The sequence below is a fragment of the Phoca vitulina genome, unplaced genomic scaffold, assembly GCF_004348235.1.
Source record: "Phoca vitulina isolate PV1807 unplaced genomic scaffold, GSC_HSeal_1.0 scaffold52, whole genome shotgun sequence".
NCBI lineage: Eukaryota > Metazoa > Chordata > Mammalia > Carnivora > Phocidae > Phoca > Phoca vitulina.
The window spans coordinates 487,286-509,545 of NW_022589755.1; the positions used below are offsets into that span (position 1 = coordinate 487,286).

The 22,260-nt window shown below is 51.9% G+C and overlaps 1 protein-coding gene across 4 annotated transcripts; it reads right to left on the bottom strand.

The window, feature by feature from the left end:
* Window positions 1-1,618: 1,618 nt before the first annotated feature.
* ZSCAN1 (zinc finger and SCAN domain containing 1) lies at window positions 1,619-20,589 on the bottom strand. Of its 4 annotated transcripts, none has more exons than XM_032388621.1 (7): window positions 20,510-20,589; window positions 19,594-19,721; window positions 17,416-17,887; window positions 9,677-9,765; window positions 3,324-3,435; window positions 3,037-3,111; window positions 1,619-2,805 (listed from the first exon to the last, which is right to left on the bottom strand). In XM_032388621.1, the coding sequence occupies exons 3-7, from the start codon at window positions 17,783-17,785 to the stop codon at window positions 2,006-2,008; spliced, it is 1,446 nt and encodes a 481-aa protein (XP_032244512.1). In that variant the 5' UTR covers window positions 17,786-17,887; window positions 19,594-19,721; window positions 20,510-20,589; the 3' UTR covers window positions 1,619-2,005. The 4 variants fall into 4 exon arrangements, with proteins under 4 accessions (XP_032244512.1, XP_032244513.1, XP_032244509.1 ...); XM_032388622.1 differs by having other exon boundaries at window positions 19,594-19,689; window positions 20,510-20,578; XM_032388618.1 differs by lacking the exon at window positions 20,510-20,589 and adding an exon at window positions 19,998-20,488 and having other exon boundaries at window positions 19,594-19,689.
* Window positions 20,590-22,260: the final 1,671 nt, after the last annotated feature.

The window sequence follows — 22,260 nt, forward strand, 5'->3', positions numbered from 1 at the left end:
AATCAAAATCATGTGCTGGTCAGATTTGGTTGGACCTAAAAACCCTGCCCGAAATCCATTCAGAAAGAAAGCAGATTAATAGGTGTCAGGGGCTGAGGGAGCGGAGATGGGGAGTGACTGCTAATGGGTATGGGGAACCCATTCTGGGAGTGATGAAAATATTCCAGAATTCCAGAATACATGGTGGGGATGGTTGCACAACGTTATGCATGTACTTAATGCCACCGAATTGTGCATTTTAAGTAGTTAAAATGGCAAGTTTTATGTTGTGTGTACTTTATCGTGAAAAAGGAATGGGGGGGACAAAAAAAAAAAGAAAAGAGGAGGAAAGTTCCACATAAAAGAACCCCACGCGTGTGCCAGGCTTCCAGGGGCTGGGCGGGCGGCAAGCCTCGTTCCGCGGAGCGCAGGAGGGCGGCCAGCTCAAGGGCGCCGAGGCCGACCTGGGGCCCCCGGGAAAGGCTCCTGGAACTGGTGGCGCTGGCGACGCTCCTCTTCTGTAGCTTGCGGAACACAGACGGCCGGCCGCCGAGCTGAGCGCGGCGCTGGGGGTCGCTGTCACCCAAGGAACGCGGCCGGCGCGGCGACACTCGGAGACGTGGCGGGTCCGGGTCGCCTGCAGGACGAGTCCGCCAGGGGTCGCTGTCACTCGGGGAACGCGGCGGCGGGGCGGTGGGTCCCGGGTCGCTCCGCAGGACGAGACCTTCGGGGGTCACTGTCACCCGGGGTAAGCGCCAGGCGCGGCGACACCCGGGGGACGCGTCGGGGCCCGGGTCGCTCCGCAGGACGAGTCCTTCGGGGTTCGCTATCACCCGGGGAAAGCGCCAGGCGCAGCGACACCCGGGAGACGCGGCGGGGCCCGGGTCGTCTGCAGGACGAGTCCGCCAGGGGTCGCTGTCACCCGGGGAACGTGGCAGCGGGGGTGGCGGGGCCCGGTCGTTCCGCAGGACAAGCCCTTCGGGGGTCGCTGTCACTCGGGGAACGCGGCGGGCGCGGCGAAACCCGGGAGACGCGGAGGGTCCCGGGTCGTCTGCAGGACGAGCCCTTCGGGGGTCACTGTCACCCGGGGAACGCGGCGGCAGGGGTGACGGGTCCCGGGTCGCCCCCAGGACGAGCCCTTCGGGGGTCGCTGTCACTCGGGGAACGCGGCAGGCACAGCGACACGCGGGAGACGCAGCCGGTCCCGGGTCGCTCCGCAGGACGAGCCCTTCGGAGGTCGCTGTCACCCGGGGTAAGCGCCAGGCGCGGCGACACCCCGAGACGCGGCGGGTCCGGGTCGCCTACAGGACGACTCCGCCAGGGGTCGCTGTCACCTGGGGAACTCGGCGGCGGGGGTGGCGGGTCCCGGGTCCTTCCGCAGGACGAGCCCTTCGGGGGTCGCTGTCACTCGGGGAACGCGGCAGGCGCGGAGACACCCGGGAAACGCGGCGGGTCTTGGGTCGCCCCACAGGGGGAGTCTGCCGTGGGTCGGTGTCACCCGGGGTAAGCGGCAGGTCTGGCGACACCCAGGAGACGCGGCGGCGGGGACGGCGGGTCCCCGGTCGCCCCGCAGGACGAGCCCGCTGAGGGTCGCTGTCACCCTGGGTAAGTGGCAGGCGGGGCGACACCCAGGAGACGCGGCGGCGGGGACGGCGGGTCCCGGGTCGCCCCGCAAGACGAGTCTGCCGAGGGTCGCAATCACCCGGGGTAAGCGCCAGGCGCGGCGACGCCCGGGAGACGCGGCAGGTCCCCGGTCGCCCCGCAGGACGAGTCCGCCGGGGGTCGCTATCACCTGGGGGACGCGGCGGCGGGAGTGGCGGCTCCCGGGTCGCCTGCAGGGCGAGTCCGCCGAGGGTGGCTGTCACCCGGGGGACTCGGCGGAGGGGACAGCGGGTTCCGGGTCGCCCCGCAGGACGAGCCCTCCGAGGGTCGCTGTCACCGGGGGGACGCGGCGGGGGTGGCGGCTCCCGGGTCGCCTGCAGGACGAGTCCGCCGGGGGTCGCTGTCACCCGGGGCCCGCGTCCGCTCACTGCGTGGCGTGCAGTTTCTGGTGGTCGAGGAGGTGGACCATCCAGGGGAAGGCCTTCCCGCAGACGCCGCACTCGAAGGGCCGCTCGCGGCCGGAGGGCTCCCCGCGTCGCTCTCCATCCGCGTCCTGGGCGCGGGGGCCTCCATCCGCCGCTTCCAACGGGCCGGCCTCCCCTGGCCCCTCGCCCCCGCCCCGCCGGGGCCTCTTGCGCAGCGGCTGCAGCAGGTGGATCTTCCGATGCTCCTCCAGGACGGAGGCGTGCAGAAAGGCCTTGCCGCACTCGGGGCACGAGAAGGGCCCCTCTTCCAGGTGGCGCTTCTGGTGCTCGATGAAGTGGGTGACCCAGGTGAAGACCTCCCCGCACTCGGCACACGCGAAGGGCCGCGCCCCTGGGGGGACTTGGGTCGCCGCTGAGCGCCCCAAGGAGGGGGCAGCAGCCGGTTGCCCCGCCTCTTCAGGGGAGGCTTTGGTGTCTTTGAGTAGGGGCAGGTGGGCATCGCTGTCCCCAAGTCTCTTTTGGGGACTGCTGCTCCGAGCACTTGGGAGGGTGGGGTCTGCAACCAGGCCGGGCTGAGGGCTCGGGTGCAGGGGCCCCTCGGGAGCAGGCCCTTGGCCTCCAGTGCCCTGAAGCACAGCGTCCCTGGGAGCAGCCCCTGCCTGCCAGGTACCCCCTTCTGCCTGGGGAGCGACCTGGGCCAGCCTGGGGAGGGAGTGTCTGTTCCTCAGGGCTCTGTCCCCCACCTGCCCACAGGGAGGTTCATCCCAGATACTAGGCTTCAGAGGCGAGCAGCCCAGGCCTGGGGAGGGTGAGGGAAAAGGGTTAATTGTTAGCGAAGTGGCAGGGGCTGGAGGCCGCACTCTGGGACTCTCCCTGCCCTCCTTCCCCCCAGGGACTGCTGAGAAGAGCAGGCAGCCCGTAGCCTGTACTCAGTAGGGCCTTAGTGCCCTCAGTCCTTTCCTTTCTTAAGATAAAGGGATAGGTGGGGTTGGGGGGCAGATCCCATGGCCCTGGGCCCCCTTGTCCTCACCTGGGCAGGCTGCTGAGGGGACCCCATGCTGCAGCATCTTCAGTCTGTCTGCCTTCATGCTAGGAGGCTGAAGCCCTGGTCAAGGGGTGGAAACGTTTGAGTGGCTGTTGCGGGGGGCGGGGGGGCGGCGCGATATCAGTCCCCACTCCTGGTGTGCACAGTTTCTGGGGTAAGGTATAGAGTTCATCACCAAAGCCCCCCAACACTGCCATCAGCATAGTCAAACCCCTGCCAGACTTTAAATCCATTCCCAGCCCTCAGGATTGCCGTAGGACCCAAACACTCACCGAGTGAGCCCAGGGTGCAGGATGCCTCGGCCCCCGCCCTGGTGTGGGGACTCCGCTGGGGCTGGGCAGGCTGCAGCCACTCGCCCTCCTGGGGGAGCCCCAGCTCCGATGCCTGGAATGGCAAACACAGTCCTGCTCAGCAACTGCCCCACGCCGCCAGGGCTTGGAGCAGCCACCAGAGAGCCATCTGCCTAGTGCCACCACAGCAGAGCGACAGTATTGCCTCCTTTCAAAACCCCAAGAATAGTAAAACTAAAGCCACGGCTCCCCCCTCCCCAAAAAGGTGCCAAAAAAAAAAAAAAAAGCCACCAAACCAATAAACAGTATTTAGTAAGAGTTTATTGTGCAAATAAGAATAGTCTACGAACTGGGAGCTTTGAAATCCAAGACTGATAGGAAGCCTGGAGGCTTGTACAGTGAAAATGAGGAGATTGTTTAACCTTCTTGATGATGGTTATTACAAAGGGGGTTTCCAGACAGCAGGGGCTGGCTCAAAGTGATTATCTTATACCGTGTTTAGGAAGATGACTTAAGTTTCTTTACTGATCATCAGAGGTATTTGCACGAGGTGGCCCAGGTTCTGTTTTGCTTGTTTTGCAGAACACACTAAATTAAGTCTCACTTATGTGGTAAGTGGTTTTGTCTGCTCAGGGAATGTTCAGGTCTGGTCTCCGTTTTGTATTTAATTTTAACACCCCAAATGCACATTCCCGAAGGACTGTTACTAGGACTGGAGACATAATTCGAGGGCTCCCCTGTGCAAAATGAAAACGCAAGGCCCCTTTGTGATGGTTAGTTCTAGGAGTCAATGAGCTAACGGATGGCCCAATAGCTGGTAAAGTGTCATTTCTGGTATCTGTGGGGGTGTCTCCAGGGAAGACTAGCTTTTGTACTGGCAGTCTGAATAAAGATCATCCTCACCAATGTGGGTGGGCGTCACCCAAGCTGTTGAGGGCCCAAGTTGAACACAAAGGCAGAAGGGTGCATTTGTGCTCTCTGCTTGAGCGGGGACAGCCACCTTCAGCCCTAAGACATTGAACCCCTCCTTGATTCTTGGGCTTTGGACTCAGACTGAGACTCCTGTGGTCTTTAGACCTTTGGGCTTGAGATGAAATCCCCTGCCCTGGAGATGGCTTTCTGGCGTCTCCAGCTTGCAGATAGCAAATCAGGGACTCCTTGGCCTCCATAATCGTGTGAGCTAGTTCCTTTTAATACATCTCTCTCTATGTCTGTATAAATCCTACTGGTTTTGTTTCCGTGGAAAACCCTGAGTAGTACACCCTCACTTGAAAACCGCTGATGTTCACAGTAGCATAGCGTTCAACAGAGCACCCGGCCCTGTGTAAGGACTGAGGTCGGTATCGCCTGTGGGGTTCTGAACTGCTGCTCGCAGCTGCACTGTCCCTGAGAACAAGTCCCCCAGAGGGTGATGAGCAGCAATAGGGTCCGCGTCTTACCTCTCACCAAAGCATTCCTGTCACCCATCCCACCAACAGGCACACAAATCCCACACAAAGTGGGGTCTCAGAGCTTGCCGCTGAAGAGTGAGGATCTGAAATGTATGGCCCTTGCATCCGGGCTAGCCCTACTTGCTGTGTGGCCCTGGGCAAGGGGCTTTCCCTCTCTGGGCCTGAAAGGGTTTATCTGCACAGCATGCTCAGAGCCAGGCACCTGGCAAGGGCTTGACAAACCTCCACTGTGGTGGCTGGATCATTCAGGGTCTGTGGCTAGAGGAAGAACACAATGACAGCCCTCAATACAAATGGACAATATTCAAGAAAGTGTGCTGGGAAAACAAGAAGTGAGAATCAACCAGGAGGTCAAGCACATGTCAGAAAGGCCTGTCTTGGGTTGGTCTCTGCTTTATGCTGCTCTCACCCACCTGGGATACAGGTGTGGGGATATAAGGCCCCCCAAAGACCCAGGCTGGGACTGCTAGGCACTAGGGACTGATGGAGGGAGGGAGCTGGGGATGGGGTGTGGTGGGAGAGAATTAAGATATTCTTCACTTGCAGGCTGGGAATATGTGGATGGTGTGTTTGGCTGAATTACTGATTTTCTGTTTCTTACTAAATACTAGTTTTCATTGTAAAACAGACATCTGTTGAATTCTCTAACAGTCACCAGAGGGGCCGTCATCTGCAAGGGGGTAGGCAGGAGTCCCTCTCTCTTTCTGGGACCTGACCACCTGAGACCCTCAGCTGCTGAGAGTCCCGCCTTCTCCTCAGTGGCCTGAGACCATGACCATGGATGGTGAGGGGTTGAGAGAAGGCTCAGGACCTGTGTATGTATGTGTTTGTGTGTATGTGTCGGGGGGGGCATGTTAGGGCATATTAGTTCCCCTGACTTGGAAGCGTGGGCCACCATCCAGAGATGTGTGAAGATACTGACAAACACACGTGGGCCACGCACAGAAACCAGGACATTTCTGAGCCTTCTTTATAGCTCCAAACACAAAAAATGTCCCCAGAGTCCTGTTGACCGGGGCTCTGATCATTCCATGGACAGTGAGGGGCAGTGAGTGGGATGTGGGGCCCAAATCTGTTGTCTAACCAGCCAAGAAAAAGAAAATAAGAACAATGGGAAATGTGAATGCCAACCAGCTATTTACTGCTGTTGAGGGATTACTGTTAATGGTTTTAGTTGAGGCAGTGGAGCTGGGTTTATGTCTAAAAAAAGAAGAGTCTGGATGCTTTGCCAGGAGTGTGTGGGTGTGTGTGGGGGGAATATAGGTCAAAAGGTACAAACTTCCAGTTTTAAAACAAGTAAGTCCTGGGCCCGTAACGTACAGCATGGAGACTATATTTAATAATACTGTATTGTATGTTTAAAAGGTGCTAAGAGAGCAAATCTTAAAAGTTCTCATCACAAGAAAAAATATTTGTAACTTTTTGTGGTGGTAGATGTTAATTGGACTTACTGTAGCTGATCATTTCACAAAATACATGCATATCAAATCATTGTTGTACACCTGATACTAACATAATGTTACACATCAATTATATCTCAATAAAAAATTAAAAATAAAAAGATATTATAGATTCAGTTGAGGAAAAAGAGTCCTTGAAGCCCAGGCCCTACTTGTGGGGAGTGTGAAGATGGGGTGTGAGCATGTCTGTGATTTCCGAGGGGAGAATCCGGGATGGAAAAGGGGTTTCCATCAACACATCTGGCCATGTGTCAGGCACTGTGGCTCATCTGGGGCTGACTTCTCCACCACGTGCCAGAAACAGCCCAGGGCCCATGAAACTTTTTGGAGAAACGAGTTTCTTGCAATATGTTTTAATGTCTTTTACAATCAGTCAGAAAAAAAAAATGAATATAGTGACTACTCCAGCCTGGAATATATTCATCTTTGTACCAAATGGTCGTAAAATATAACTTTTACTATTTTGTGGAAGCTCATGAGTATAACTTTGGTATGACTCTTATTGGACAAAAATTCTTAGGGCCTACGTAAGTCCGAATACAACCCTGGGTCCATTACTCTATTTCTCTACTTTGGCGTATGTAGTATGTATTCGTTTCCCATGGCTGCTGTAACAAATCATGACAAGCTTAGTGGCCGAAAACAACACAAATTTCTCTTACAGCTCTGAAGGCCAGAAGTCTGAAATCAGTTTCTCCGGGCTAAAGTTAGTGTCTGCCAAGGCTCATTTCTTCTGAAGGCTCCAGGGGAGAGTCTGTTTCCTGGCCTTTTCTCAGCTTCTAGACACATGCACATTCTTTGCCTTGTGGACCTTACTCCATCTTCACTACCTCTGCTCAGGTCACGGTCCTGTCTTCTGTAGTTAAACCTCCCTCCGCCTCCCTCTTATAAGGACACTTGTGATTACATTTAGAATCCTAATCTCCTTTTCTCATGGTCCTACCTTAATCACACCTGCAAAAAGTCCCTTTTGCCGCTTAGGGTAACATTCCCAGGTTCTAGGGGATGAGGACATGGACCTTTGGTGGGGCAAAAGGGGTTGGTGGAGGCATTTTTCAGCCTACCACATGATGTGTGTTTGAAAAAGTTTTATAAGAAGATATTTCCTCCTGCAACCCTAAAACAAGACAATAACTTTTTTCTTCCTGAGCCATAGCAGGTCAGAGATAGAGAGATTCACACAGGTGAATTCAAGGTTGGGGATGATCTGCTGCTGATGTCTACGAAGGTACACAGGTGTTTCTTTGGTGGGCTGAGCTCTTCTGCAGAGCAGTGGGTGCGTTATTCATCTTTTGTCTCATGTTTTTGTTTAGATGTCTTTTTTCTGTTGTTATTAACTAAAGAATGAAAATGGTCTCCAGGCAGAACATAGTAGCCAGAGAAGAAACAAGATTCAGACTAGTGGGTCCTTCAAAAAACCAGGCATGCAAATCAAAAAACCTCAGAATGATACTAGACCCCAGCATCATAAGAGGGGGTGGTCTCTGGGAACACAGAAGGGACTGGACTTTGGCTTAATGGGAAATATTATCATTTTTTAGTGGTTCCTTTAACTTAATAATATAGAATTGATTGATTGATTGTGTGTGTGTGTGTGCATGTCCAGGTCTGTTAATTTTAACATGTATATAGATCGTGGAACTACCACCACAATCAGGACCAGAAGGTTCCCCACCCAGGGAAACCTCCCTCCTGCTACACTGTATGGTCATTTTCCCTCCACCCGGAGCTCCTGCCTGGCAACCACTGATCTGCTCTCTGTGGCTGTCATTTTGTCTGTTCAAGAATGTCATATAAATGGGATACCTTTTGAGATTAACTGTTTTGACAGCATGGTGCCCTTCAGATCCATCCAAGTTGTGTGTGAATCAAGAGTTTCTTCCATTATATTGCTGGGTAGTTTTCCATGGTGTGCAGGATAAATGACTGTTTATCCAGTCACACGCACATGTGGGTTGTTTCCAGTTTGGGGCTATTACAAACAAAGCTGCAGTGAATATTTGTGTCCAGGTTTTTGTAGGAACATAAGTTTTTGTTTCATCTGGCTAAACACCCAATCCCAGGAGTGGGATTGCTGGGTCATGTGTCACGTGTATACGTAACTTTGTAAGAAACAACCAAACGGTTTTCCAGATTGGTTTTACCACTTCGCCTTCCTACCAGCAATGAAACAGTGCCAGTTTTTCCACATCCTCGCCAGCACTTGCTGCTGTCCCTCTTTCTACTTCTAGCGATTCCAGTAGGAGTGTAGTGATACCTCATCATGGTTTCAATCTGCATTTCCCTGATGGCTAGTGATCTTCAGCATCTTTCCGTGTGCTCATTGTAACATTCCCATTTTTAAAAGGGAAGCACATGACTCCTATTCTTTTTCTCTCTGAGCATGGACATAGAAGACAAAAGGAAGCCAAAGATGCTTTGAGGTTGCTTGTGAATGGAGTGGAGGGGCTTGGGAGGGGAAGATGGTAGTATTGGTCATGACTGAGGGAGGCCACACGACCCCCATATAAGAGAGAGGTAGGATGTCTCAAGGACACCCAGACTGACAGTCATGTGCAGGGGATGAAGGTCCTGACAGGTCTTGGCATTGGGGGTTAACATGTGAGAGAGTGGCAGATTAGTGGGAGACAGAAGGGGCCTGTGGTCTGAAGAAGGGTGAGGTCACAGAGGCCACAGGAGGTGAGTGCAAGGTGCCTGATGCCAGAGGAAGGGCGAATCTGCCTGATGCCAGAGGGAAGGGAATGTGGTTTGGTTTTTGTTTCTTTTGTGTTTTGCCTGTTAACAAATCTACATTGTCTGGTCCCCACTGTTTAATCACTCTAGTCTGTGCTGGGGACCTGTCCCCATCACTCTGTGAGCTCCAGCCACACCAAGTTTCCCTTGGTCCCTGACATACACCATGGTCCCCTCTCACTTGGGGCCTTTGCAAGAATAGATCTTGCTGTCGGGGATGCCCTCCTGGAGTCTTTCCCAGCCCCTCCAAGAATCCACAGGCTTCTCGGGTATGAGACTACTACAGATACTAATACTACGGATGGCATCTGGGCGGGGGCACCCGAGCTCCTATGTGGCAGCAACAGAAATCTTTCAATATACACAGCATGTGGTTGTGGATTATACACGAGGATGGGGACCTCAGCATCTGGCTGGTGCCTGGTAAAGGACTAGCAGAGGGCCTGGGTGGAGGGGGATGAAGGTGGTCTGCAGCAAAGCACAACCCTATTAACTGTATTTTGCCCAGCACTGAGCTGCAGCAAGTTCTGGGATTTGTGGGACAGGTGAGAGGTGTGGAGTTCAGGCTTCCTGGGAGTGTTGGGACAGCCTTGCACAGAGCGTGGGTGGGATGTCCTTCAGCCTGTCACAGCATTGATGCTCAGGGTGCCCCAGGAGTGTGGGAGCATGGAGCCAGGGGCCCCGGGCTCACCTGGGATGGGTCTTTCTGGGACCTCGGGCTCTTCCCGTCTTCCTCCTCGCTGATGCTCTTGTCCTGGTGGTCGGTGAGAGATACCAGAACTGGGCGGGAGAAAGGGATGGTGAGAGGCCTGTGTGACCCAGAGCCCCTAAGTCCCCAGATTTCCTGCACAGGGGGGGCAACCAATCCCAGGAGCATCTCTGAAGACCCCAGGGAGGCCAGGGCAAGAGCAATAGTATGCCACCGCCTTTATCCTTCCAACAAGCTTCAAATGCAGCCCCACCCCCTGCTCCAGACCTTTCTAGGGCTGCCAGTCATGAGGCCCCGGTGACACAAGAAGCAGCTGAGGACGGGTCTTCTCACCCAACACTCCATGCCCATGTGTGCCCCTGAGAGGCCCATGAGGACATTTCCTGCAGTACTGACTAACATGGAAAGCCTGGACAGGGGCCTCATCCCACAACTGGAATCCTACTGAAGTGGAATGCAGTCAGGTAGCAAAGATAGTTGAAGCAGGGCCCCATGGATCTAGCACAAAACACATTGGAGGGGGACAAAAACAAGGGCAGGATAACAGTTACAGAAGGACACCATTTATAGGTTTAGGACATGGGAAACAGAGCCATACACTGTTATGGATACAAAATAAGAGGAAAAAGTACAAACATGCACATGCAATGAGAAATTCAAGGCCTTGCCCCTCTCTGGGGCAGCAGGGCAAGCTGGGCAAGAGGAATGTGGAGGAGACCTGCACAGTGGACCTAGTGAACTCCACAATGTGTCATTTCTTTAAATAACAACCTAAGTTGCCTTTCAGGAGGTTAGGCTCTGAGATGGCTTCATGGCAGTTACATGGGTGTTCATTATAGTACTTTTCGTACAGTTTTGTAGGCTGAAAATGTGTTCTATAAAAAGCAAACAGTTGCTTTGGAAGGCAATTTGGCAGTTCCTCAAACAGTTATACATAGAGTTACCATATGACCCTGTACTTCTCCTCCTTAGGTGTGTTCCTAAGAGAAATGAAAACATGTCCACACAAATATCTGTATGTGAATGTTCATAGCAGCATTGTTCATCATAGCCAAAAAGTAGAAACAACCCAAATGTCCATCAAATGGTGAACAAAGAAACAGTGTATATCCATCCAATGGAATATTATTCAGCCATAAAAAGAATGAAGTACTGATATATTTTACAACATGGATGAACCCTGAAAACCTTATGCCAAGTAAAAGAAGCCAGACACAAAAGGCCACATATTATATGATTTCATTTATATGAAATGTACAGAACAGGCAATCCATAAAGACAAAAAAGTAGATTAGTGATTGCCAGGGGCTGGGGGGAGAGAAGAATGGGGAGTGACTGCTAATGGTCTGAGGTTTCGTTTTGGGGTGAATAAAATGTCCTGGAATTAGATGGTGATGATGGTTGCACAACTCTGTAAATATACTCAAAAATCACTGAATTGCATTTTTTTTAAATGGGTGAATTATATGGTATGGGAATTATGTTTCAATAACATTACTTTTAAAAAGCAAACAGAAAGATAACATTGCCAAAAACGGCAGAATAGGGAGCTCCCAAAATCAGTCCCTCCCCTGAAGCAATAATTAAGCCAGCAAAAACTTTCAGAGTTAACTTTTTGGGAACTTGAATTCTGATTAAAAAAGAAGAAGAAGAAAAGAAAACAAGGATGAGGGAATGCTTAGTAGAAAGAAGCTATTAAATTTCAACTAGAAGGTGTTGTGGCATTTTTACTTACCCGCCTACCAACCCCACTCTGCAGCTAGGAGGGGCTGTGTGAATGGCAGTCCATCTTATTGGTGTGGCTTGCTGAAGCCACAGGGGACAGGACAGATCTTGTTCCCAAAGCATTGCATTTGTATGTTTGTCTGGTGACCTGTCTGGTGACTCCCTGGAGGATTAGTTCGGGGGTTTACCTTTGTTAGGCCCTCTCAGAACCCTCAGGACTGGAGTGGCCTCCTGAGCAGCATTTGTCAAAAGCATTTGAAGGCATACACTAGCCACAACCACCTGGGCAGGGATGACAGATGGAGCAAACAGCAGAGAGACCAAAAAAGCCTAGGAAAGAACAGGCTGGAGAAAGAGGTACATGTGGGAATAAAGGCTTTACCAGAGAGTCTAGCAGGCCATGCATATGATCAGGACTAAACACATGGTAGGAAACATGAGAAGATCCCAAGCCTTCCTCTCTGATTGATCTTTAGGCCCCATGTAACCAGGAAGTCAAGGCTCAGGAGAGTTGTAAATGGAGAGGCTAAGCATTGAAGGAGTACCTCAACTCAGAGCCTACCTACAAAAACCAGGAGGGTTTTGTTTTGTTAGCTCCAGTCATTTAAGGAAATTTCTGTCACATCTCTGGCCAAACACTAAATTAATGAAAGAGAAACTTTAGTGAGCACACACAATAAAGAATGTAGCATTTACAAAAATAGTTTAGAAAAGTTTCCAAAATAGGGCACCTGAGTGGCTCAGTCAATTAAGGATTTGCCTTTGGCTCAGGTCATGATCCCAAGGTCCTGGGATTGAGCCCTGCATCAGGCTCCCTACTCAGCGGGGAGTCTGCTTTTCCCCCTCCCTCTGTCCCTCCCCCTGCTTGTGCACTCTCTCTCTCAAATAAATAGATAAAATCTTTAAAAAAAGAAAGAAAAATTTCCAAAATAAAACACTTAACAACCCACAGTAAGCAGCATAAACAAGACCTGGGGAGGGAAGGGAATCTGATCTCCAGACTTATCGCATTATATTATCAAATATTAAAAATGCCCAGCCCCAACAGCAAATTAAGAAGCATGCAAAGACCCAAGAAGATATATCTCATTCAGAGGAATAAAAAGAAATTAACAGAAACTGTCCCTGAAGAAGTGCAGACATTGGACTTACTAGACAAAGATTTTAAATCAACTGTCTTAAATACCCTCAAAGAGCTAAAGGAATCCATGAACAAAGAACTATCAAAAATCAGGAGAATGTTGTTCTCAACAAATAAAGGATATCAATAAGGAGAAATTATATAAAGGAGCTGAACAGAAATTCTGGAGCAGAGAAGTACAATAACTAAAATGAAAAGTTTGCTAGGGGTATTCAACCTCAGATTTAAGCTGGCAGAGAAAAGGATCCGTAAACTTGAAGATAGATCAATTAGAATTATACAGTCTGAGGAGCAGAAGAAGAATGAACAGGGACTGAGGGACTCGTGGGACGCCATAAAACATACTAACAGATACATAACAGGAATCCTAGAGGAAGACAGAGAGACAAAATAGTTGAAAAAAAATGGTGGGAAACTTCCTAAAATAGATAAAATACTCAAATCTGTATATTCAAAGAAGCTGAACAAACTCCAAATAGGATAAACTCAAAGAGATCCACACTGAGACACACTATAATCAAACTGTTATGTGGTTCAATACATCAAAATCAAGCTATGTAGGGCGCCTGGGTGGCTCAGTTGGTTAAGCGACTGCCTTCGGCTCAGGTCATGATCCTGGAGTCCCTGGATCGAGTCCCGCATCGGGCTCCCTGCTCGGCAGGGAGCCTGCTTCTCCCTCTGACCCTCCCCCCTCTCATGTGCTCTCTCTCTCATTCTGTCTCAAATAAATAAATAAAATCTTTAAAAAAAAAAAAAAAAAAAAAAAACAAAATCAAGCTATGTAATGCACCATATTAGTAGACCACATGATCATCTCAGTTGACGCAGAAAAAGCATTTGATATAATCCAGTACCCTCCAATGATAAAAACATCGTAATTATGAGGGACTGAAAGCTTCCCCCCAATCAAGAACAAGGCAAGGATGTTTGCTGTTACCACTTCTATTCAACATTGTACTGGAAGTTCTAGCCAGAGCAATTAGGCAAGAAAAAGGGGGGAAAAAGTCATCTAAATTGGAAAGGAAGGGGCACCTGGCTGGCTCAGTCAATAGAGCATGCAACTCTTGATTTCAGGGTTGTGAGTTCAAGCCCCATGTTGGGGGTAGAGATTACTTAAAAATAAAATCTCTTAGGGCACCTGGGTGGCTCAGTTGTTAAGCATCTGCCTTTGGCTCAGGTCATGATCCCAGGGTCCTGGGATCGAGCCCACATCAGGCTCCCTGCTCAGCGGGAAGCCTGCTTCTACCTCTCCCACTCCCCCTGCTTGTATTCCCTCTCTTGCTGTCTCTCTCTGTCAAATAAATAAATAAAATCTTAAAAAAAATAAAGATAAAATAAATAAAATCTCTTAAAAAATAAATACATTGGAAAGGAAGAAGAAAAACTATTTACAGATGGCATGAGCTAATAAGTGAATTCAGCAAAGTTACAGGATACAATATCAACACATAAAAATTAGTTGTTTCTATAAAACATCAATGAACAACCCAAAAAGGAAACTCAGAAGATTTCATTTGCAACAAAAAGAATCAACTCTACTTATAGAATCAAAAAGAATAAAATACTTAGGAATAAATTTAGCCTGGGAGATACAAGACTACTATACTACACTGAAAACTGGGAAAACTACTACTGAAAGGAATTAAAAGAAAATCTAAATAAATAACATCATTGATTATTATTATTAATAAACACATTCTGCGTTCATGGATTGGAAGACTTAATACCGTTAAGATGGCAACACTACTTAGTGATCTATAGGTCCAATGCAATACCTATCAAAACCCCAACAGTCTTTTTTTCTTCTTTTTGCAGGAATGGAAAAGCTGCTTCTAAAATTTATATGAAATTCCAAGGGACCCAGAATAGCCAAAACAGTCCTAAAATAGGACAGTGTTGGAAGACACATCCCTCCTGATTTCAAAACTTACTACAGAGCTACAGTGCTGGCATATAGACAGACATACAGAATTAAAAGGAATTGAGAGTCCAGAACTAAGCCCACATATCTTTGGCCAACTGGTTTTTCACAAATGTGCCAGAACCGTTCAGTAGGGGAAAGAAGAGTCTTCAGCAGTGGTGCTGGGACAACTGGTAACCCACATGCGGAAGAACGAAGTTGGACGCTTACTTGTACAGGATACCCAGCAGTGCCTGCTACCTGCCAAATGCCCATCCTTGGTTCTTGCTGCTGTTTCTGCTCACCCGCACCTTCCCCTCCTGTATTGGCTGTGCACCCACTAGGTGTCTGGTACTGCCCACTCTCCAGGAACCACCTGAAGGTGGATGCAGAGCTCTTGATCTCATGAGGCTCACATAAACTAGGACAGAGAACAGACACACAGGGAAAGGATAAACCCTATAAAGTCACAGAGAGGTGAGGACCCTTGAGAACATGAGTGAGGTCCTGCGTGGTAGCCTCTCAGAGGGATGGATGTCTGAGCCAGGCCTAGATGATGAGCTGGCTACCCCTGGATCCACTGAGGGTCAAGGCTTCAGGGCTGTTATAGGGAGGTGAGGCCCTAGAGGCAGATGATCAAGGCACACAGCCAGGACAGGGATCTGGGGTCAGCCCCACTGCTGGGCTGACATGGGAGGAGCTGATCACTCCCTTTGCTGCTGTGTGGACAGAGGATAGGATGATGGGTGTGGGGAGTGCACGGAGCTGGGCCTGACATTAAACTTTTGATTGCTGAGGCATCCATTTCAAAGACCTCCATCTGGAATAAACATATTTGCAGCTGTATGACAAAGCTACTAGCAAAAAACCAGATAAGGAATTGGGCTGCCCCCACTCATGGAGGTCCCTCATTCAGAAAGCCTTGGGTGGTCTAGATAACTGACAGTTTGGGTGACTCACTTCTCCCTACTCACATCCTAATTCCCACTCTTCTGCTTTAAATTAGCCACTGTAGTCTTTAGACTATACCTCTGAGACCCTAGACAGCCTCCCCCCAATAAAGGCAGGGCCCCAGGTGCAGGCTCTCTCTCCCAGTGCTCTCCCTCTTGTGCCTGAGCGCATCAATATCAATAAGTAGGCTGTAATGGGCATGACACTCCTCTGCATCCAGGTGTACCGCTGGGCCAGAGGGAGGGATACACCATGGACTAAGATGGGGAGAGACTTGTTCTGTTCAGTTATTTTTCCAGACACCAGCCATCAGGGACTTCAAGTGGAAATATTGGGTCTGTCTTCACCCTGCACTTGCACCACGGTGACTGGAGAGGGCCACCCACAGGAAAGAGGAGAGCCAGGCTCCTGCTGGATTCCATCTGGGCTTCAGGCACCCCACCCACAGCCCTGCCCCAGCCAGCCCCTAGGCTCCCTTCCCTCAGTGCACATCTCTTCCTGCTCCTTCCCATTCTGCACCCGCTGCCGGGAGCTTCCTTTCCCAAGGAATAAAGCCCAATCTTGAGACAGCAGCATGCAGATGCCTCCTGCCTGTGTCCCTGACTTCCAGGCATTCACATGCAGGTAGAGATGCCTTATCAGGCCCGGCCACCGGCTACTCCAACTACCTCCCTGTCCATAGGACCACAGCCTGGCTCCATGCAAATTATGTACGCGACCCCCTTGTTGAAAAATGATAGGGAACCTCAAGATGGCGACAGCAAAGCATTAACACCAGCCTGGGCCTCCTAAGCTTGAGGCCCTGGGTGCTGTATGGGTCCACCTAGGGCCAGACACAAAAGCTTTCTGGCCACTTGGTTCCTGGAACAGTGAGTTCCAAGGGCCACTTTATCTGCCTCGCACGTCTTCATGATTCCACAGGAACCTGGGAACAAGACTCCATGACGCCAATCAGTGCCTTCCAACTTGGACTATGCTCTTGCCTCTGCAAAATGCAACATGCAAAACTTTCCCAAGCATGTTAGCCTGCTTCCTGCGGGCAGTGTGGAGACCTGGGAACCCTGTTTTCTGTAGATTTCAAGGCTTTTCTGAACCTAGGGTCTGAAGACACCCTGATCACAGCACCTGTGCCAGGCCCTGAGGGTTGACCTCCTCCAGATGTGATGGGTCTGCACTTCTGTTGACATTACTAGGAAAGAGGGAGCCCCATTCCTTGGGACTGGGGCTTGGGAGGATGGCAATTCTACACAGGGTCACAGGGGCAAGAAAGCATGAGGACAAAGCCCCGGCAGGAGAAAGGGGAGCCGAGGGAGAGAGGCGGTGTCAGATTCACCTGCAGACCTTGCAGCTACCTGAGACCCCTCTGTCTGCTGAGCTCTTTCCAACACCCGTTCTGTGACAACTGTGGACCTAGGCGTCAGTCTCTATAACCAGCTATTGGGCCTTTGGGACGGGTCTGCGCCCCATGGACTGGATGCAGGGGAGGACTAGTAACCTCCAGGACTCCTCGACAGGACCTGGGGTAGGGGGTGGGGGGACATGGTTCACAGCACCTCGTGTGGGCTGAGAGACCCGGGGTCCTTCTGAGGGAGAGCAGACAAATGCAAAGCCACAGGCCAGATGGACACATGGTAAAATGGAGAAATCCTCAATTACCGACTGAGCGAGAGAAGTGAGGCAGACAGAGGCGTGCAGCACAATGACATTTATGTAAAACAAAGAAAAACACAGGTGTGTGATACGACAATGTGCACTGGCGGACATGTGCAGGCAGGGGGTTTGCTCGGATGGCCTGGGGCGCCGCTGTCGGGAGAGGGAACGGGACAGGAGCGGGTGGGGGGTGGGTGGGAGCAGTGCTGGGTGGATGCGACACTCTTGAGTCCGAAAGGAAAAAGAAGCGCGATCCTTGGGCACCGGGCCACGGAGACATTGGCCAGAACCCAAACCCGGCACCTGCTCCCCCCGGCAGCCACTCGCTCTTAGGGATGAGGCCCGTCCCCTCACCTTCCTGCTGCGACATCTGTGTGAGGTCCTCCACCAGGGTAGCGGCCTCCCTGCAGGTTCGGGGACCCTGCGACTGCACCCAGGTCCTCATCTTGCTGGGCAGCGCACCCAGGAACTGCTCCAGCACCAGCAGCTCCAGCATCTGCTCCTTGGAGTGCGCCTCGGGCCGCAGCCACTGGCGGCACAGCATCCAGAGCTGACCCAGTGCACGGTGTGGCCCGCCTGCCACGCGGTACTGGAACTGTCGGAAACGCAGGCGCCAGGCCTCAGTATCCCCAGGGCTGGCCGGCTGAGGAGCCCCGTCCTGCTCCCCCAGGGCGGGGGTCTGGGGATTCCTGGGGGAGGCGAGGGCTTTGGCCAATGGGAGCATCTCTCCGGCCTCAGGGGGCAAGCAGGCTGGATCCCAGGACAGTCCCAGCAGCTCCAGACAAACCCAGGTGGCAGCAGGCGGATGCAGTCAGCAGTCAGGGGCCTGCAGAGAGGGGCAGGCGCAAAGTGGCCACATCAGATGGTGGCCACCACCTTGCTCAGGACTCCCCTCACTCCCCCCCTCCTTGCCCTGACCTCTAGTTCCCAAGGAACTGACCTGAGCCCTCCCCATCTCATTCTGACCTAATCTCCTTCCATATGACCCTCATGGGTTACATCGTGTTGAAGACAAGGCACTGGTCACCCCAGGACCTTCGTACCTGCTGTTCCCACCCACACTACTCTCTGATGTTCATCCCAGCCCAGCTGTCACCACAGCAGGATGTCACCATGCGCTGGCTCAGGCCATCCCCCTTTTCTCATCTTCATTGTGCTGTCTTCACGACTCTTACCTCATTGTGAACGTATCTCATTTCCTTAACTTAGCATACATCTGCCTCCTTCGCTCATTTAGTCATTCAACACATGGTTTACTGAGCATCTAGGGGAACTGGATTCCTGCCCTGGGAGTAGCCAGCACTGCCCCTCAGAACTTCCTGGGGGGTTGGAAATGGTCTCCATCTGTGCCATCCAGCATGGTAGCCACCAGCTAATATGTGGCTCCTGAGCACTTGAAATAAGGAACTGGACTTTAAATTCCCTTTAAATGGAAACAGCCAGATATGCTATGTAATAGCACAACAGGGGCCTCCTGCCCTGCCTCTGCTGTCTTTCTTGCCTTTTCTAAGTTAAGGCTGAGGGAGGAGGCGGTGAGGAGGACAAGGGGGGAAAGAGACTTTAAAAACAGAGGGAAAGTGGGAAGGGCAGTGAAAAAATAGCACTTTGTGCATTTTCCAAGCTTCCCATAGTGAACATATAACCGAAGAAAACAAAGTTGTAAAAATAAAAATGAGCAGATTTTTTTTTTTTTTAAACACTTGTCCTGTGTGCTGATCCAATGGTGAAAGTACAAACTCGCACGACCTTTCTGGAAAGGACTATGGCAGCTTGTATATCAAGACCATTCTGGAAGTTCGCATGCTGTGGAATTTATCTGAAATTGGGACAAAGATTTAGGCACCAAGAATCACAACAGAAGTGCCCAACAGTCAAGCCTGGTGAGATCAACTACCCTCCCATCACATGGCGCAGAATTTATGACTGCAAAATGCACGGTAACATAACATGCTCAAGGGAAGCAGACGTGACATACAGATGATATGAGGTACAGGGGAAAGTGGGATGTAAGATGGTATATGAGCGTCCCAAAAAGGGCTGCTGGGAAAGGCCCAAGGGCGGCCAGCCAAGTGCTGTGTTCTTCATACTTCCCTTAATCTCCCCCAAATGGTATATTGATGTTTGACCTTCATCATGAAGGAAAAAAAAAACAAAAACATTTAGGAAGGATTTTTAATGACATGGGAAATGCTTATGACAAGTGGAAAGTGGAGGAGTATTCCATGTGATCTTTCCTTCTTGATCCTCTGGAGAACTTTCCATGTGCACGTGTGTGGGTTTTACAATCAGGAAGGGAGGCGCACAGACGCAGGGAGGGCGACTCACGAGGGCCGAGCCCTGTCTTCGAGCCTGCTCCTGGCCGCCGGCAGCCTGGCTGGGCGTGTACAAGCTCCGTCACCCCTGCTGAGACCACAGGCAAAAAGACTCATGCTGTCCTAACACTTCCATATGTGTATTTTTGAAAGAGAACGGGCCCGTCTCGCAGCTTCACAGGTTCGAGCAGTCCTCGTGCCCTGGGGTCTCAGACCTTACCCTTCTCTCCGGTGAGCAGGGAAGTGCGCCCCAGGCAGATTCTCCGGGGTGAAGACCCGCAGCCCCTCAGCACCCTCCAGGGTCCTGGGATGAAGTCTACGTAGGGAGAAGCTGAGTTGATGGGGGACCTAGAGGGGTAAAGGGGGCTCCTAGCTGAAAGCACCTAAGGCCCGTGGGCGGCTGTCTGGGGCGCATGTGGGGTCTGGAACAAGTGGGAGACCCAGGCTGACGAGGGGGCCCGGAAGATGTAGGGGTCTTACGCTGATGGGGGGCGTGAGGTCTACATGGGGAGTACCGTGGTCTTGGGGTCGTGGAGATCCACTGTGGGGTAACCCGGCTTGACGCTAGGGGGTCTCTGAGGGTCACTTGCAGGGCTCAAAGCCACATGGACAGGCCAGGCTTACCTGCGCGGGGCACCGAGATCTGCCGCTGACACACGGTCAGGTTCTGGGCTGCCGGCTGGTGGGGGGAGGGAGGGCCTGCGCTGGGCCGAGTGGGGTCTGGAGCGCACAAACGGGGGCGAGGGGCTTTCCGCCCCGGCGGACGGGGAGGGGAGATGCCACCCGGGCCGGGGCTGGGCGGAACGGCGCGCCCCGGCCCCCTGCCCACCTCCACCTCAGCCCCCGCGCGTGGCCCGCGAGGCTCGCCCGTCTCCCTCATCCCCGGGGACCTCGCGGCCCCGCGACGGCTTCCCTGGCCCGGCTCGGCCCCGCCGCCGGCCTCGGGCTGCGCCTCCCGCCCGAGCCCGGACTCGTCTCCGCCCGCGCTTCCTCTAACGCGATCCCGGCCAGCGCCCGCCGACTCCGACGCCCTCGGCCCGCCCCGCGGCCCCTTCCCGCGGCCGGCCAGCCCGGCGGGCGCACTGACGGACGAGGGACAGGCGGCGGGACGGCCGGACGGGCCGCGGCGGACTCACCGCGCGCGGGCTCCGCTCCGGCCAGGGCCGCTCCGTCATGGCGGCGCCTCGGCTGGAGAGCGAGCCGAGCCGCCGCCGCGCGGACTACAACTCCCAGAACCCCGCGCGCCGCGGGCGGCCGCCATTGGTCCGTAGAGGCGCTCAGAGTCGTCCCCGGCGGGGACGCACCGGGCTGCGCGGGCCAATCGGAAGCCGCCCGGAACGGGCATCTTGGCCCTCGCAGTGGCCCGGAGTTACCCAGGCCGGATCCGGGCGCCATGGCAACGGGGCACGCCGCGTCGGAGCGAGGTGAGGGCGGGGGGGCGGGGGGAGGACGGGCGGGGCTGCCTGAGCGAGGCCGTTGGGCTCCCTCAGCGCAGCGTCCGGGAGGGACGGAAGCCAGCAAGTGCGTTTGATCGACGTGGTGGTTTGTTTGCTTCACTGTGGGAGGGCCTCACGTTTGGTGTGTTAAGATACTTTTAAGATATGTCTGTTTCAGTAGAATATGTGCCAGTGTAGGATTGCCGGATTTCGCAAATAAGTAATACAAGAGGCACAGTTGGGCTCGAGTGTCAGATAACAACGATGTTTTTTAGTATTAGTGTTTCACATTTAGTGTATTTTTTAAAACCTGGACAATATGTAGTAGTATACGTAATTTTCGGTGTAGCTATGTCCCACAGCAGGTTGCCAGATTTGGTAAACAAAAATGCAGGATGCCCACCTGAATTTAAATTCCAGGTAAACAATAAATACTTTTTTAGTATAAGTGTGTCCCATATTTATTATATTTTAAAATCTTTTTACTAATACTACATTTAGTATAACTAATTTTTGATATATGTATGTGTCAGAATAGGATTGCCAAATTTAGCAAATAAAAATATAGGACAAGTCCTAGTTAAATTTGAATTTCAGATGAATAATTTTTTAGTATAAATATGTCCCAATAGTATATTTTGGATATACTAAATAATAATACTAAATACTATGTTAATTACGAACAGTGTATCTTATTATTATTTGTTCTAATAGTATATTTGGGACATATATATTTTTTAAGAGTTTATTTATTTGACGGAGAGAGAAACAAGCAGGGGGAGTGGGAGAGGGAGAAGCAGGCTTCCCGCGGAGCAGGGAACCCGATGCGGGGCTCGATCCCAGGACCTGGAATCATGACCTGAGCCGAAGGCAGACGCTTAACGACTGAGCCACCCAGGCGCCCCTATTTGGGACATATTTAAACCAAATTCTAATACCAAATACTCTTCTAAATACTAATGCTATATTTTAGTATAAGCACATTCCAGTAGTATTTTTGGAATATACTATACTAAAAAGTTATTATTTATCTGAAATTCAGATTGGGGGCAAGGTAATGATTCAAGGGGGTTTCACAGCTCTGGGACTGGGCTCAGGGTGGCTGTAGCTGCCCAGTGCTGAGATGCAGTAGCAGGAGGATGTGAGTGGGATTGGGGACCTAACAAAGGAGATGGGAACCCCACCTCCCGGAGCTTTGGACTGAATGCCATTTCCGCTGGACAGCAGTGCCCACCAGGTGCTGTTTAGGTGGGGAGTGAGGGGAGCACATCAGAGAGCAGGACTGATGTGGCTTTGACCTTGGAGGGCCCACAGTTTATGCCCCAGTAAACAAGTAAAGCAGATGCTTGCTGGAAGTATGAATGCCTTAGAAAAAATAAAACTAGGCAGGGAAATATAAAGTCTCAGGAGTGACAAGAGGGGCTACTTAGCTGTGTGGTCAGGGCTGGGCC